Source organism: Ostrea edulis, chromosome 1 (genome assembly GCF_947568905.1).
Source record: "Ostrea edulis chromosome 1, xbOstEdul1.1, whole genome shotgun sequence".
Lineage (NCBI taxonomy): Eukaryota > Metazoa > Mollusca > Bivalvia > Ostreida > Ostreidae > Ostrea > Ostrea edulis.
In genome coordinates this window covers 42,946,864-42,963,496 of record NC_079164.1, presented here as the reverse complement: position 1 = coordinate 42,963,496, position 16,633 = coordinate 42,946,864, and the positions used below count along the sequence as shown (strand labels likewise).

At 35.3% G+C, this 16,633-nt stretch overlaps 1 protein-coding gene and 1 long non-coding RNA gene across 2 annotated transcripts; both read left to right on the top strand.

The window, feature by feature from the left end:
• Positions 1-765: 765 nt before the first annotated feature.
• Positions 766-14,890, top strand: LOC125682890 (acyl-CoA dehydrogenase family member 10-like). The gene is made up of 12 exons (XM_056149673.1): positions 766-801; positions 5,892-6,069; positions 6,762-6,931; positions 7,256-7,396; positions 7,590-7,727; positions 8,894-8,984; positions 10,348-10,506; positions 11,436-11,608; positions 11,750-11,893; positions 12,033-12,110; positions 12,525-12,680; positions 14,602-14,890. The coding sequence occupies exons 2-11, from the start codon at positions 5,937-5,939 to the stop codon at positions 12,675-12,677; spliced, it is 1,380 nt and encodes a 459-aa protein (XP_056005648.1). The 5' UTR covers positions 766-801; positions 5,892-5,936; the 3' UTR covers positions 12,678-12,680; positions 14,602-14,890.
• On the top strand, positions 1,696-4,886 carry LOC125657631 (uncharacterized). Its single transcript, XR_008798667.1, has 2 exons — positions 1,696-3,044; positions 3,676-4,886. It is a non-coding gene; the product is annotated as an uncharacterized LOC125657631 (long non-coding RNA).
• Positions 14,891-16,633: the final 1,743 nt, after the last annotated feature.

Sequence of the window (16,633 nt, the reverse complement as noted above, 5' to 3'; positions counted from 1 at the left end):
GCTAGCTTTTCTAACGTATATGGTGTTGTCAACCTATCATATTGGGCAATTTCAAGTAACCTTCAGCGAAGGGCAGGGTGGATCTAGGAATTGTGGTTAGGGGGGTGCAACTTTATGGGGCAGGGGATCTGGGAGCAGCCTTGAGGCCCCCAGTGAGTCAGGTGGGGGCTCCGGGAGCTCCTGCATTTTACAGTTTTCATAGGGCTTGAAATGTGTCTCCTATGTAGTCATCGTTACTATTTTCTGATAAGATGAAATTGATAAAATGATGCAAATTTTAAATGTTTTTAGAGAAACATGTAAGTTCTCCCAATATAAGTAATTCAGTAAATCAAAAGATTTTGTCATTTATTTTTCCAAGAGTGAAAGAAATTATTGCTAAGTCTTTTATCGTTTACATTTTTCTAAACAACAGACTACGATTTACCTTAAATTTGAACATTTTGGGAAGGGGGCACGCCAAAAATTAACATGCAATATCACCATGTTGGAAAGATTCAAGTTCAAACCCCATTGCCTGCTCAGGGGTTTATTTGTAGTAAAGTTCAATAACCACGAAGACAGGTATGCTGACACATCATGCAGTTTAAATTCAAATTATTCAAAACAAACTATAAGCTACTCCTGTAGTGTACAATTGAATGATTGTTAACTAAAATGACATAACAGATACCGTCAACAGTCTGTGCTGATAAAATACATGTACATGCTGATATATACAAATTAACATAGCTGTCTACCTGTAGTTTCACATGAGTTCAGAATATAGGTCATGTCAGTATTCAGGTTGTCCTCTTACAGGTAAGACATGGATTATTGATGCTTTTCTGTTTACTATGACATTTTTCGAAGTTCAGAACATTTTTTAACACAAAGTCACTATTTACAATATTGCAAATAATGGCTCGGGAGTGCTATTCCTGCTAGTTCATCGTTAGTTTTGTATTTATTATTAAATATTATCAGTAGAGTTATTCCCATAATCCTCCAGTATCCATACAGACAAATCAATAGGATATACTCCTAAATTGTTCTGCTAGCTCGTGGAGTGCTACCCTTAGCCAAAATAACTGGAAATTTCCCATTGAAATAAAATTGAAAATCAATTGAAATAGCAGTTATCATTGAAATACCAGTATTTTATCAGTGATTTGCTTTTGGGGCTCATTAGAACAGTTATTTCATGACCATTGAAATACCTGTTTTTGGATAAATGTACTTTCAATACCTTAAATTTACCAGTGAAACACAAGTTTTTCTTAAAACTTGATAATCAATGCTATAAATATACATTGTTACACCAGTTAATTTCTATTACAGTTTTTCTGTTTTCAATGGTGAAGCATATCTTAGTCTAGTCAATCTAAAAGTTATATAAAAGTTTCCATCCTCTAAACCTTTCATCAGAAATTGATATTGATATAATTGATCACAAATTTTCCCTGAGACAGGGACTTTTGGACCAAGGTCATTTTGAAAGGTCAAGGTCACTCGGAACATATACCTTATGTAAGTAAAAGTTTTTGAAGTTATGAATGAATATTGACACCAAAATAATTACCCCCCCCCCCGTAAATTTTTAAAAAAAACACCTAGTTAATAATTCTCAAAAACACGGCACCCCCCCCCCCCCCTTCATCCTTCATTCAAAATGATGCTGCGTATCAACGTAGTAAACCCCCCCCCCCCCAAATGCAACGTACTTTATAATGGGTGGCTCCCCCTCCCCCGGCCACTCTTTTTTATTTTTGTAGTAGTGAGTGGGAAGATTAGGTAGAGGTTATGAGTATTGGCCCCCATGTATTAAGTGACTCTCTCTCTCTCTCTCTCTCTCTCTCTCTCTCTCTCTCTTTTAAACGCACGCTATATGATTTTCAAAGAAGTCGATATCGAGAATATTAAAATCTGGTAGGTCCTCCCTCTGAAAAAACAGTAGATTAAATAGATATCGGTAAATTGGCTGTTTCTTTCGACACGATTCCTGGATCCGCCCTTGATCCTCTCGCTTCTTCAGGATGCTGATCGCGCAGACTCCACATGACGTCATTTAAGGCATTTGAATTTCTTTCAACGCGGAGTGTTGGACGAGTGAATATGTTTGCAGCGATATATTATACCGATGACAGGAAAATAGAAGTGGTCCATTCTAAGAAGTGAATCGGTTGGAAAATGCAAACAAACATTCACAACTTTCAACTTGTTATATAGAGACTGTGACAAAGTGTAGCTACTTGATGATGCGCGGGGCGGGAGAGTTGGATTCAGAGACGTGATGTCGACTACGATGTGTGTAAACAAAGGTAAGCATTTCTTTCGTATAAATTTCAACTGCAATCACATGGGCCTGTCACGAATTTGATCCTTCTCTATATAGACTATACAATAAATTATAGTGCGGGGGCCTAAATTTTGCAGCCCTTCACCGGCAATGGTGACGTCTCGAGAGGGAAGTAAAACATAGCGCAGATTTCAATTCACTGCGATGATTTACATGGATGTCGTTAGACGAAAATATCGAGATTAAAGATGTGTTTCTTAATTAGATCTTAGGAGTCGGCAGTGTTATCTGTAATTAAGGGTGTACAATATAAATAACGAACACTAAGCTCTTCGCGATCGAAGCGACAGGAATGCAACCCAATTTTGGCAAAACACAACACGCGGCCCGGTATGATTTAACTAAATATGACAGTGGAAATGTCCCACCTGATTTCTGGAACGACCACGGTAAATAACGTTGACAATTTAGATTTATGAAACATTACAATGTGTAATATACATAATATATTTTTGAAAATACATATTTCTAGACTGTCCTGACTACAATTTTATTTCTACGTTACATGAATGTGGGGGAAAATACTCGTCTTATGATTCTTCTTTTATTTTTGTAGATTAAGCTTGATGAATCCTACAACCTGTTAATAGATGCGAGCAAGATTACCAGGCGGCGCCGGACTTGGACTTGTTGCTGCATTATTTTACTCCGACATTATCTGGCAGCACACTCGACAGCAAATAGAATACTATACTGCTAATTCAAGGTATAGTAGACTATGAATCCTAAATCATATTCAATATTAAATTTGGGATATTGACACAATTTGAGATACAGTTGTTGTCTTCGGACAGGCTGCATTTTTAAAAAGTTTCTTCACTGATAAGTTCTATAGTATTTTACAAATTTTACCCTCAAGTCAATTGATAAGCTTTTCCCCTTTAGAATTTATTAATATAACAATAATACACATGAAATATCTGATCTGTTCATGAATTTACTATATTGTATCTTGTCAAGTCAAAGTCAACCACTGTCATTTTACTACTATGTTTTATTTAAATTCTTTCTATTGTTTTATCATTTCCTTTATAGCTCTTTCAGGTCTTTTATTAGTATATTATCAATGATTATTAGCGCAAGCATTGCACAGCACCTAGAAACTATATGTAATTTTGTGCTTTATAAATGAATAAAATAATAATATATATATATATATATATATGGCCCCTAGAGGCACTGTCAGTTGTCTTGATAACTTAGTATATATATATATATAAATATATATATATATATATATATCTGTGTGTGTGGAGTAATTACTGCAGTTCACTACAGCTCGAAGATTTCGTTATCTCTAATTCATTAAACTTAAATGAAACCTTTTTATTTTACAGAATACTTACAAAAGCAGTTCAAATGTGATAATGCCACACCCCTCATAAAAAGAAAATGCTTGGACATTGCCAGAAGCCCGAAATTGATTGATTCAGTGTTACATTGAATTTATAGGACGTGTACTAGACATGAAATCTGCAAAATGGACTTTTCCTTGTTGTGCCTACATTTCTTAAATGTTAACTGTAGCACACTCGTGCTTGTTGCTCCAATGGAAGCAGCCATTTCGGGCATAGTAAGATCCAGATTGGACCAGAAACAATTTTTGTTCCGGAGTTTAAAAGCAGTCGGGGGTTTTGAGTCCAGGTCGGTCGGGCAACGGGAAACGGACATAAACTTGAAGAAACAGGCTTTAGAGGAATACACCAAGAAAATGTAAAAATGTGAAAGAAAATTGTATTTATGACATAATACATTTTGATGTATGCTTTCATCATTTTGTTGATGGCAGTGATCAACTGTTGAATGTTCAAGTCCAGTTTTATATTTTCTTAAACAATGTTGTAGAATAAGCAGCAAAAAGAATGTGCATTTACCTGATCATGTACCATTTGCTTTTCAACTTTCTATGTATGTGTTTTTTGCTTCATTCTATTTTGTACAATTCATGAGTTTGCATAGAACATGAGTTGGCACACATGTTTAAATTTGTTTTATTGGTATTTCAAATGCCAAGTACAAAATAATTTGACTTGTAGTGGGTTGTGAAAACAAAAAATTGATTCTATTTTTCTTTATTGTTATATTTGTATTTCATTACATTGTCAACAAAATTTCATTAAGCAGTTTTCCTGTTAATAGTAAATAATTTTAAAAAAAAACAAAAACAAAAGATTTTTCAATGGATTTTTAATGTATATTTATGAACTATTATTTATTTTTCCATTGATTTTACAGTTAATTTTGATGTCATTTAACTGGCTCAAGCTCATTTACATATTTCGCTTATTTCAATGAGGTTTCAATTGAGTCTCAATGGAGTTTCACTGCATTTTCAATGAAAACTGGAAAATCACTGGCTCAAGCTCATTTACATAATTCGCATATTTCAATGAGGTTTCAATTGAGTCTCAATGGAGTTTCACTGCATTTTCAATGAAAACTGGAAAATCAATGCTTTTTCTAGGTTAGAATTGTATTGCTAGTTTTATTTGAATTTGTGATACTGGTATAACACTGTTCTTTCAATGGTCAGAATAAAACTACAAAAGTAATGGAAATTTAATGCCATTCTTTTTTCTAAGGGTAAATTAACAAAAAATCAAATAATTGAAGATATCACCAATGATTCATTTGATGTGTGCCACAATTCAATTAGAGATCTCTTCAAATAATTATCGATATCTAAATCAAGGTCATGTATGATCTGGTACATTATAAAAAAGTTAAAAATGTTTCACAGATCAACAATAACTTTAAAGTAAATGAGAAAGATTAGAAATTCCTTGCTACAATGTTGCTAAGAACTGGATGGTTTATCATCGTTCTGAACTAAGGTTCTTCGGTAGAAGGTCATGAAGCAGTTCAAAATGTGCCTTTTTGAGCCATCAATCCCATTAGGACAACTCTAGTTGTGACAATTGTGAACGGTTCGACCTCTGATGGAAGATATTGCCTAGTTCTGATGTAATACAGAGAGTAAATCCACTCAGTGCAGCTGTTCTTGTATTTTGTACAAGTATACATAGACTGTTAGTTTCTATGGAAACGAGGGTTTATTCATATTCGGTCTTTCATATCCCCCTCGGATATGAAAGACCGAATATGAATAACCCCTCTTTTCCATAGAAACTACATAGACTGCTTGCATCACACAAAAATGTCAGATAAACTTGATTGATTGTATCTTGTTTAATGTCCCTCTCGAGAATTTTTCACTCATATGGAGACATCACCAATACTGGTGAAGGACTTCAAATTTAAGCCTATGCTCGGCGCTTACGGCCTTTGGGCAGTGGGTTTTTTTTTTTAGCGCGCCACACCTACTGTGACACGGTACATCCATTTTTAAGGTAATCTCAGAGGACCCGTGACTTTCATGCACACCTGATGGCGAGCATTTGGTGATGGAACTGTCACTACTTGTTTTAATGACTTAGGTCTGTCATGGCCTGGATTCGAACCCAGACTATCTACATGTGGGGCGAACGCTCTACCTCTAGACCATCGTGACAGATAAACTTAATTCATTTTGTTTTATGTACATGTACATAAGGACAAGGCAGTGCATTCTAAGCTTGTTGGAGAATTTGCAAAGCTGATGGCAGAGGAAGGATGGAAGATTGCCTCTAACAGTAACCTTCAACCGACGGTGTCCATGGCTGGCGGGGGGATACAGCTGGGAAATACTGGAGGAAAAAGGAACTACATCACAAGCTCGGAGGGAGCTGTCAGTAAGAACAGATTGACTTATATGATGTATAGTTGGATAAATATGTGAGGCCTCATGGGGAAAATATACTCCAAAATTTTAATTTCCATTATTGCTCATGTAAAATATGAGATTATGTGCACCCAACTACATTCATTGTCAAAACATTTTACTGATTGGACCCCTATTAATTTTGGAGTTTAAGGTTTAAGTGAACTTAAGAAACGAGGAAGATTTGCATGCAATAAGTGATATCTCTTTTCATCTGGACTCACAATACTTCACATATCGACTCACAACACTTCACACATTGACTTGCCATACTTCACATATCGACTTGCCAAACTTTACATATCAACTTGCCATACTTCACATATGGACTTGCCACACTTCACATATTGACTTACCAAACTTTACATATCAACTTGCCATATGGGATGAGAATGATTCCTATCGATTTTACAGTTTTTCAACTTTACTCAGTTTTGAGTGTGCCTCACAGAGAGGTGGGGGGGGGGGGGGGGGGGGGGGGTATTCCCATTAGAACAGCTATAGTTATGATTGATATCATAGAAAAATAGTTTATCTCAACATTACATGTACGTAAGGGATGCTAAATATGGTATCTCAAAAAATCATTACTGGTACAAAATCAGAGTACACGTACTTACTTATTCACAATATGCATGTAACACTGACCAATGGTATTTACAGATCAAATGACTGTGTCCCCTGACGGACTGTCTCCTAGAGCCAAGAATCTGTATGACAAGGTCAAGGACTTCATACAGAAGGAGATTAAGCCTGCAGAGAGCGAGGTGATGGAATTCTACAGACAGGAACAAAACTGCTGGAAGGTCTGCCCAACAGTCAACAGGTTGAAGGTAATAGTGAATTAGCAGGTCAATTTCATGTGCCAAGGAAGAAGATAAGAGGAATATTGTTTTTCTGTCAATCTAGCTATTCTCAGCTTTAACCTTGCTGTTAACTTTTGATCTCTATGCGAGTTAGACTTTGTGTTTGACACGCATTGCTTTAGTAATGGATTGTATTTGTTGTCCAAAACTGAATGCGGACTGCATGATTTAATTATCTTTTTAATTCAATGTCATGTAATCAAGATCAAGGTCACTACTGATTTCATCTTGCCTTGCTTGTAAAACAATGAAATTATGTGCTGTATGTTATGTAGTTTGTCTGTTGTTCAGGAAAAGGCCAAAACTGCAGGATTGTGGAATTTATTTCTCCCAAAAGAGGCTGACCCTGAGATGAAGTTGGGTGCAGGTCTTACAAATCTAGAGTATGCCTTCATGTGTGAAGAGATGGGCAAAGTTCCTCTTTCATCAGAGGTACAGTACACCTATAAATGTATGGCTTAATCGTCTGTTGTCAACTAGCCACACTATATACACACTACTATATAAAGAAGCCACAGAATTTACAAGACACTGTTAATTAAAATAGATATACAGTTAACAGCCCAAGGAATGCAACTCTCTGGAAAGTAACTGTAGAATGATACTACACATTTGTTGATTTCAGATTTTTAACTGTCAGGCTCCAGACACAGGAAACATGGAGGTTCTGGTGAGGTATGGTTCAGAGCAACAGAAACATAAGTGGTTAACTCCCCTGCTCAACGGAGAAATGAAGTCATGCTTTGGCATGACAGAGCCCAAGGTACTTCTTCCTCTCATTCACTGACAGCTCTACAGGTTCTACCACCTTACCTGAGTAAATGTTTCAGTGAGCATATGTCTCATCATAAAATGTTGTCTGTGTTAAATTTTCACTTCTTTCTCTGATGGAAAGAAGCATTTTCCCCACCAAATTTGGCACAGCCTCTGGGAAAGAGGACTTAAGTTTATACAGTTATACAATGGATAGATTCCTGTTCAATTGGCGATAGTTAATGATTTGTAAAAAGTGGGTTGGATCAGTTCAAAAATCTCTTCTGGCATTGTTGAGCCAGGAATTGCATTTATTTGGAAGATATAGTTTTTATTACAAGGCATATACCATTTTTATACTGTACAAAAGATACTCCAACTGCCCCATCCCCATTAAAAACATATATTTGACACCACTGAAATATATAGAAATTCAATATGTTTACTGACAAATCATTTTCAGTCAGAAAATGTCTCCTCAGGTTAATTGCCCTCATTCAGAAAGGATGTGTTTGTACTAGGTTTTGTGGTAAATGGAATTATCACAGGCAATACATGTATACAGGCAATACATGTATTCTTACCAACTTTCAGATTTTCCAGATATCAAATAGATGGAATTAGAAAGTAATATTTTCATGTGCATTTTATTTTAAAACTGTTTATGCAAATCTTCAGTCACTATAAGTAATGAGATGAATGAAATATCAATTAAATCATATCATTAATTAATTTGTAATGAATATACATGTATCTCTGTATTTTGTTCAGAAAAAAAACTACTAGTAATTTAAGCAAATATTGAGTTGCATCTATTACAATGGGAAGAATAATTCTGGTTGTAGGTTATTGAAGATTACAGCATGTTAAAGATGTTAGATTCAAAATATCAGATTAGTGAGGACAAGTGGTGTGGGGACATGTTCTTATTAATATTCTCTCTCAAAACCATTTTTTTCACAATTCGAAAGAGAGTATTAGATAAACTGTTATAAGTGTCCCTATAGCTATATACCTAACACAGGAAATTTTGGCTTTTACAATAATATATGCGTGTATTCTCTTCTAGACATTGTGAGGACATCCTCACTTAACAGGTTTCATCAAGAGAGAGAGAGAGAGAGAGAGAGAGAGAGAGAGAGAGTTCCACTTACTTACCAGAATCTTGTTTTACAGGTAGCCTCTTCAGATGCCACAAACATTGAATCTTCCATCACCAGGGAAAGGGATCATTACGTCATCAATGGACACAAATGGTGGACTTCAGGTACATTTCCGTGTCTACAGTCTTGTATATGTAACTGATTACTTTCACAAATTTATTTTGCTTCACCCTGAAATAGACATTGTCATCCCTTGAAGAAGAGGGGAATATTGATTTTCACCAGATGGTTGGTAGATACGATGTTGTCTGACTATAATAACTTAGAAAACCCTTTATCTGGTATAGTCATCAAACTTGATCATGATTAGTAGATTTTCAGGTAAAAAGTACATGTATTGTGTTTAGGTTCTGTTGACTACCAGATAAAGGATAGATGACCTTAAGTAATTTTCAGGACAACAACCTTTGTTTTCTACACTTATACACTATTTACAAATGGCGGAATGTTTTAGAAATTTTAGTAATTGTGTATGAAATCCGTAAAATTAGCTTGACATGCAAGGATGTCTGCTTGTAAAAATTGTAAGCCCTGCCAAAGACCAGATAGGCCTGAGAAAATAAATAAATACATTTGTCTTCAAGGCAAAAATATGAAACTTTGGATCAAAAACATGATTTTCAAAATTTATTTCGATTGAGGTAGCTCCATCCTCATATAAATTATCAATATTAATTTTTGAAAGTGAAAAAACTGCATTAATTTCCACTTAATATAGTTCGATTTAACTAATAACCAAAGAAAATGTGAATGTTATCACCTTTTTAAAGATGTCAGACATACATAAACAGATCGAAGTATATATCAACTTCAGAAATTCACATTTTTCTTAGATACAGGATAATGACCAGTATTTAATGTCATCAGTTTCAAATAGATACTACTTTATAGATGTGTATAAATTAATTGTGGAATCGGTTATCAGGGAAAGCATTGCATAGTAGACATACGGTAGAGAAAATACCAGCATAGGAGTTATTGCCCTTGAAAACATTTTTTATCATATTAAATAATTATTAATCAATTGATTATTTATGGAAAATAGAAACCTTTTCAGTATTAATAGTTTACCACATTTATTATTCTATCCATGCAGTGAATAAAATTTCTCCAAAAGGTATATTTCTATCATGCGCAAAGTTTTAATGCAATAAAGATTTTGCAAATGCCTATAGTGTCACATGGGGATGGAGCTACCTTGATATAAACAAAAGACACTGGCGGAATTGAACTCAGGATCTGCGAGTCAGTAACCTGATACCTTATCCACTGAGCTAAGTAGATGTACAAACAAACCGATCGATACAAATAATTTAATAAAACATTTGAATTGCCATCTTGTGATATAGTGTCATAAAATGTGTAAGTCTTGGTGTAGTGAGCCACCTTAATACAGAATGCATTATCATATATATAGAAATACATATAGTGTCAGATGTGACCTTGACCTAGATTTGATATTTGCAGCTGCCTTACACCCTAACTGCAAAATCTGTGTATTCATGGGGAAAACCGACAAATCGGCTGCCACACACAGACAACAGAGTATGATCCTCGTTCCAATGGATGCCCCAGGGGTCAAGATTGTCAGACCCCTCACTGTTTTTGGTTATCTAGACAACCCAGGTCAGTGAAAGGTTGGATATTCTATATTCTATTCTACAATAAATGCAAAGCAGTGGTAGTGCATTAAGTTACACATTGATTTGTATAAGCAATTCATGCTGGGTATACGGTCAAACCTAATTAAAGGGACTACTACTGGGAAAGAGGTTAGCCTTGTCCGATGAGTAGACATCTATGTATACATGTGTAAATATTATAGTGTACACTGTAGATTTCTTATTTTACGCGAGTATTTAATATTGCGAAATTACTCGTATACGTCAAATCGCGAGAACATAAATTCGCGAGTGCTCTGTTGATAAAGATCAGTCTTTGCATGTATTTTAAATTAGCAATATACAAATAAAAGCGAGTAAATTTAATTTGTGAGTGATGCTAAAAATATCGCGAAATTATGCGATGATAAATTCCTTACGTATGTTTAGGACTTTACAGTGTATTAAAGTCAAAAGTTATCATAAAACTAACAGTGTACATGGACAAATTGCATTTTAATTGGGTAAAATTCTTATTTTATAATGACTGTCATCAATTTCTGCTTAATATCTTCCTTTAGCTACATTTTTCCCCTATCTGTGTCAATATCTGCTTCAAAACCCTCATTACATTCTGCTTTCCTTTTTATAATGTTTAAAATTTACATATACTAGTTCTCTTCTGCAATTTTCTGAGAATTCAATCATACCTAAGTAATCATATCTTAAAATAGATGAACACCAAACAAAGATAAATATATGTATTGAATATGAATGCATTTCAGCACTGTAAAACCAAGCTGAACAGTAGATTTAAAGTGGTCACTAAAGCATTTCAGTGCGGCCTCTTGAACATCTAGCTGATAATTCAGGATGGTTCACAATCTAATTAAAATCAGATCTTCTCTAATGATTTTAATTAGATTGGATGGTACATTGTTAAACGTTTTCCAGCTGGGCATGCAGAGGTGATCTTTGAGAATGTGAAGGTTCCGTTGGACAACATGTTGTTGGGTGAGGGGCGTGGCTTTGAAATTGCTCAAGGTCGCTTGGGTCCAGGCAGAATTCATCACTGTATGAGACTTATTGGCAATGCTGAACGAGCCATGGAACTGATGCTGGAAAGAGTATGTTTTATTAAATTAGATGAAGAAGCACATGCAGATTTATGCATTTGATTGTGCAGTAATTAATTAATCTTCTGTCAGCTAATCATTCTGCCATTTGAATACTATATAGTACTCAGAGTACCTCTGTCGAATTTACAGACTCAGAATAGAGTTGCTTTTGGGAAGCCCTTGGCTGCACAGGGCACAATTCAACAGGATGTAGCGAAATCCCGAGTGGAGATAGAACAGACTCGTCTACTGGTGCTCAAAGCTGCTCACATGATGGATAACTACGGCAACAAGGTGAGGGAAAGCGAGAAAATTACTGACTAATGGAGATAGTATACAACTTACAGAAACTAGGAGAAAATAACAGTACTTACAAAGTTTCTTTTTGTTCAACTCCTGTCATTTAATCCTTTTTTTTTTTTTTTGGAAACAGGTGGCAGCCCCTGAAATATCCATGATTAAGGTTGCTGCTCCAAACATGGCTCTGAGAGTGATTGATCGTGCAATACAGGTAACAATTTATATAGAGAATAGCACTACATTCACAAAGCCCTTACACACAATTTGAATATGTACCCATCACTAATGACACAATATATGTACACATCACACCAATCAACCTTAACATCATTTAGTTGTTTTATCCATTGTCAGCATTTCATCTTGTTTCTCTGTTGGCAGATTCAGAACAATTGTATGATTTTGGTTATTGATAGATTTTATAATGATTTAGTCAGTAATTTATCTTTTGACCTTCATAAAATTCTCACTCCAATTTCATGCTGTAATGAAATTCTTGTTTTTCTTGTAGATTAGAAAGTAAAATATAATGTACAAATTACAAATGCAATTGAGTGCAATATTGTTGTTCTGCCCAAAGACATTAGTCGACTATAATAATGAATGCAAACTGGTTCCCTTCCAGGCTCATGGAGGAGGTGGTGTGAGCAATGATTTCATCCTTGCCAAAATGTTTGCTGGGGTCAGAACTCTGCGACTTGCAGATGGTCCAGATGAAGTTCATCTACGAAGTATCTCTCGTCAGGAGTACAGAAAATATAATTTATCGAAACTATGACAGGTGTGAAGAATTTCTATATAATTATGATTTTAGTGATATGTTGATCGTACTGGCATAATGGGATTTAAACATATATAACTATAGTCAGTGGCGGATTTAGAGGGGGGCGCAGCCACCCCCCCCCCCCCTAAAATTTTCAAATTTAAGGAATCGCGGTATCTTGTTTATGAAAATGTACTAAATGATAAAAGAAGCAATAATTTCTTCCACTCCCGGAGAAATAAATGATAAAATCTTTTGATTCCTTGAATTACTTTATTGGGAGAACTTAATTTTTTCCCCAAAACTCTTAAAATTTGGGTCATTTTATTAATTTCACCTTATTAATATGATAGAAAATAGTACAAATGACTATAAATAGGAGAAATATTTCAAGCCCCATAAAATCTGTAAAATCCAGGAGCTTCTGGGGGCTTTGCCCCCTGGACCCCCACGAAGGCTTCGCCCTGGACCCACTGCCTCATAAAGTGGCGCCTCCCGTAACCGTAATTCCTTGATCTGCCCCTGATAGTAGTTTTACTATGAACTTTAATTTTCTTAATTATGAATCTTGACTTAAAAAATCTTAGTTGTTTTTGGCATACAATGTAGTAATTCAAATTTTTGGGGCTTCAAATCTCTTGAATTTGTTAAAAAAAAACAAAACCATTTTCGCTGATAGGCAACTTACTCCAAATTGTTCCTTTATTAATAATTTTTTTTTTAATTTGCTGATCATATGGTTTAATGATCTGGAACAATCACAAAAGCAACAGGAGCTCCACAAGCCAGGCCTCCCCTCACAATGAGCGTCTACAAGCTTTTTCTAGGAAGTTCCAAAATGAGCTTGACCATTTGACTCTAAAATCGATCGGATATTTATTATCTTGATAATAAAGCTACATGTACATGTGAAATATCGAATCATTTGAGCATTAAATATTGCCTGTGGAGTGTTTACACACACGTGCACACTCGCCCAAACAATCGGTCTCGTTACTAAATCCCCTCACGGCCCCTTAACTATATCCCCTCTCGACTGCGGGGGAATAACAAAAATTGGCATTCAATGAAACCACACTATATTAAAATGAAATTATAGCTACATCTCCTCTTATATGTAAAAGGAATTTTATTTTTAAAAAGTGGCCATGGTACAAGTACACTGATAGATTCCCTTGCGTAACAAAAATTTACAAGGTCAGATGTACGTGTATATTTAATCTTTCAATGTGCCTCGATCTGCTCGTGATGTATTTTCATACACGATATTGATATTCTAAAGCACTTAAGTTGTCAACTCTATCGTGACAATAGATTAAAAACTTCCAAATGTAACACAATTTTCAGTCAGTTTTTGGGGTCGATTGTTATAATTATAAACCACTCAAAGAAAAAGGTTCTACATGTATCAGTCATGAAAGAATGAAGATATTGTAAACTTCATGAGGGTCATGCACTGGCAAAACGTTAAGGGATGACAAATCAAAAAGGGTTAAAGGAAACAATGTCTCTTTTACAGAAATGTGACACCACAAAAATGAAACATTTTAGGAAATATTGATGAAATTTTTTAAGTTTCCTTGGGGAAATTTGTCTGAAGCTGTCAGTCAGGTTAATTTTAATATAGTTTATGGTATTGCTTGATTGTTCACCCATTTATGATGTCATAGAAATTCATTAAGACACGTGCAGTTTCTTACTTATTCAGGTACATGTAGTCATGTTCTCCTTTCCAAAAAGTTTTTTTAACAAAACAGGGCTAAATCAGAATGAAAGTGTACGATCTTCTCTCCTTAGTTGACAATAATGCAACTACATGTATTTAATTATATGCACATTGTTGTAAATGCAGAGCATGTGGGTTCCTTGGGGAACTCTCTCATCATTATATAAATTGTCAGTCATCTTCAGTGATATTTAGTCAATTTTGTTTTTGCAGCCTCTTGGTGGTGCAGGTGTTTCATTGGACTTCTATTTAGCCAATTTGTAAGCAAAGGTTCGTGTCATGCTTGGTTGATGGACCAGATAAAGTTTGTCTATGAGACGAGACCAAACTGTAAATTAATTGTTGTTAATGTGACGGATGATATTTTTCTGTGATAAATAAACGCCATAAACAGCACAGTACATTAGTAATTACCCATTGATAGCAATTGAAATGATGTTATATATATGCGCTGTATCTGTTGTGAAAGATTTTGATACAAAGAATAAAAAAAATTACTTTTCCCATGTTTGCATGTTTATAGTTCCCATCGTTTCATAAATACAACACAATGTCGTTTGATCATAGCACGTTCTCTGGACATACATCACCTTGTTTAAATATGAGCTACTACAAAGTTATGGTTTGGCAAAAATTTTCATGCTCCCTGTCCTTGTGATTATTTTCAGATGACTTAAGTACTGTGTAAATGTAACATTTTGTCATAACCAACCTCCTTGTCATGTGTAAACTCATATCTTAAATGGAAATGGACATGATGTGGATCCGCTTTGATGTTCCATTACATGATTTTTTTTATTTTTTTTTTTTGGAATAGATTTATTCCGGATTTGTCAATCATGATTTGAACTTAACCCCTACAATGCAACCAGGGCGTACAGGGTTTGAATACCTCCCCTCCCCCTCTCCACATTCTCAGACATTCATTCTAAACAAAAGCTAGAAGTAAAGATGGTAGAAAGTTGAACAATGTACTCTGGCCAAGTTTATAAATATCATACTATATCAATTATCAATCAGATGCATGGTGTAGTACCAAGGTCATTATAAAAAAAGATACAACATTTAAACTATTGATTGGATATATATACATTTTAGTACCTCACTTTTAAAGAATAATACAAAAATGGAGATGTTCCATTAAAATTTGGTTTTAACAAGAGATGGACCAAACATTAAATGGAAACAAACTCAAAAAAGGTTTCAACACATCATCTTGATTAAAGGTCACAGTAACCCCCGATGTTGGGTGCGACGCCCCATCTACCCAAGATGCATTAACTGACCAAATTTGAGGTTTCTAGGCCAAATAATAGTCCAGTTATATGAGTTGGACAGAGTTTTCCCATAGCGTCTTAATCAAAGGTCCGTGACCAAAAAAGTGCAACCCACCTTCTACCCAAGATGCATCAGATGACAAAGTCTGATGATTCTAGGTCTTCTCATAGTATTCAAGTTATGAGCTGGACATGAAAAAGCTAAAGGACAGACAGACAACCATACCATAATACATCCACAGGAACCGGTAATATTTTCTTTAATGATATTAGAGATCTATATTATACCACCCACTATTAAAACAAATATTAATAGGGGGTGGTATAGTATAGACCTTTAATATTATTAAAGAAAAAATTACTGGTTCCTGTGATACATCCCGTCTTAGATGGGCGTATAATAATCTAGGATGTGACAAACTAAAACAGCATCATTGATGATGGTAGATATTAAATTACACTCACACAGGGAATACAAGAATCAAATATCAAAGTCTTTTCTAGGTGTACCAGGCAGTAGACAGATGACAAAGTAATTCATAAGTGTTGCCATGCACTACATTTTGTTTTTAGCTCTACTAGTTCAAAACCAGTCAAGCCTATATTCTCCATTACTTTCTCTTGAGTGACCAATAATTTTATGCCAGCATTTACAGAGACTTCTGGCTTTCTTTGTTGCATGAAAAGAACATGCGAGGTCATGACCAATGTTACAAGGCACACATTTTCATCCATGTAATCATGACCGTGAGGTCTTGAGTTTGAGCCCTGATCGTGCCACAGCCGCATCAAACCTGTGACGTAAACATAGGTAAAGACTGTTCCTTCGCCAAACACTTGGCACTTAAAAGCGAGTCACAGGTCTTTGGATTTGACCTTAAAACCGGAGGTCCCATGTTGCAGCAGGTGTTGGCACGTTAAAGAACCCTCACTGCTACGGCCCTAAACACTAAGCATAGGTCTACATG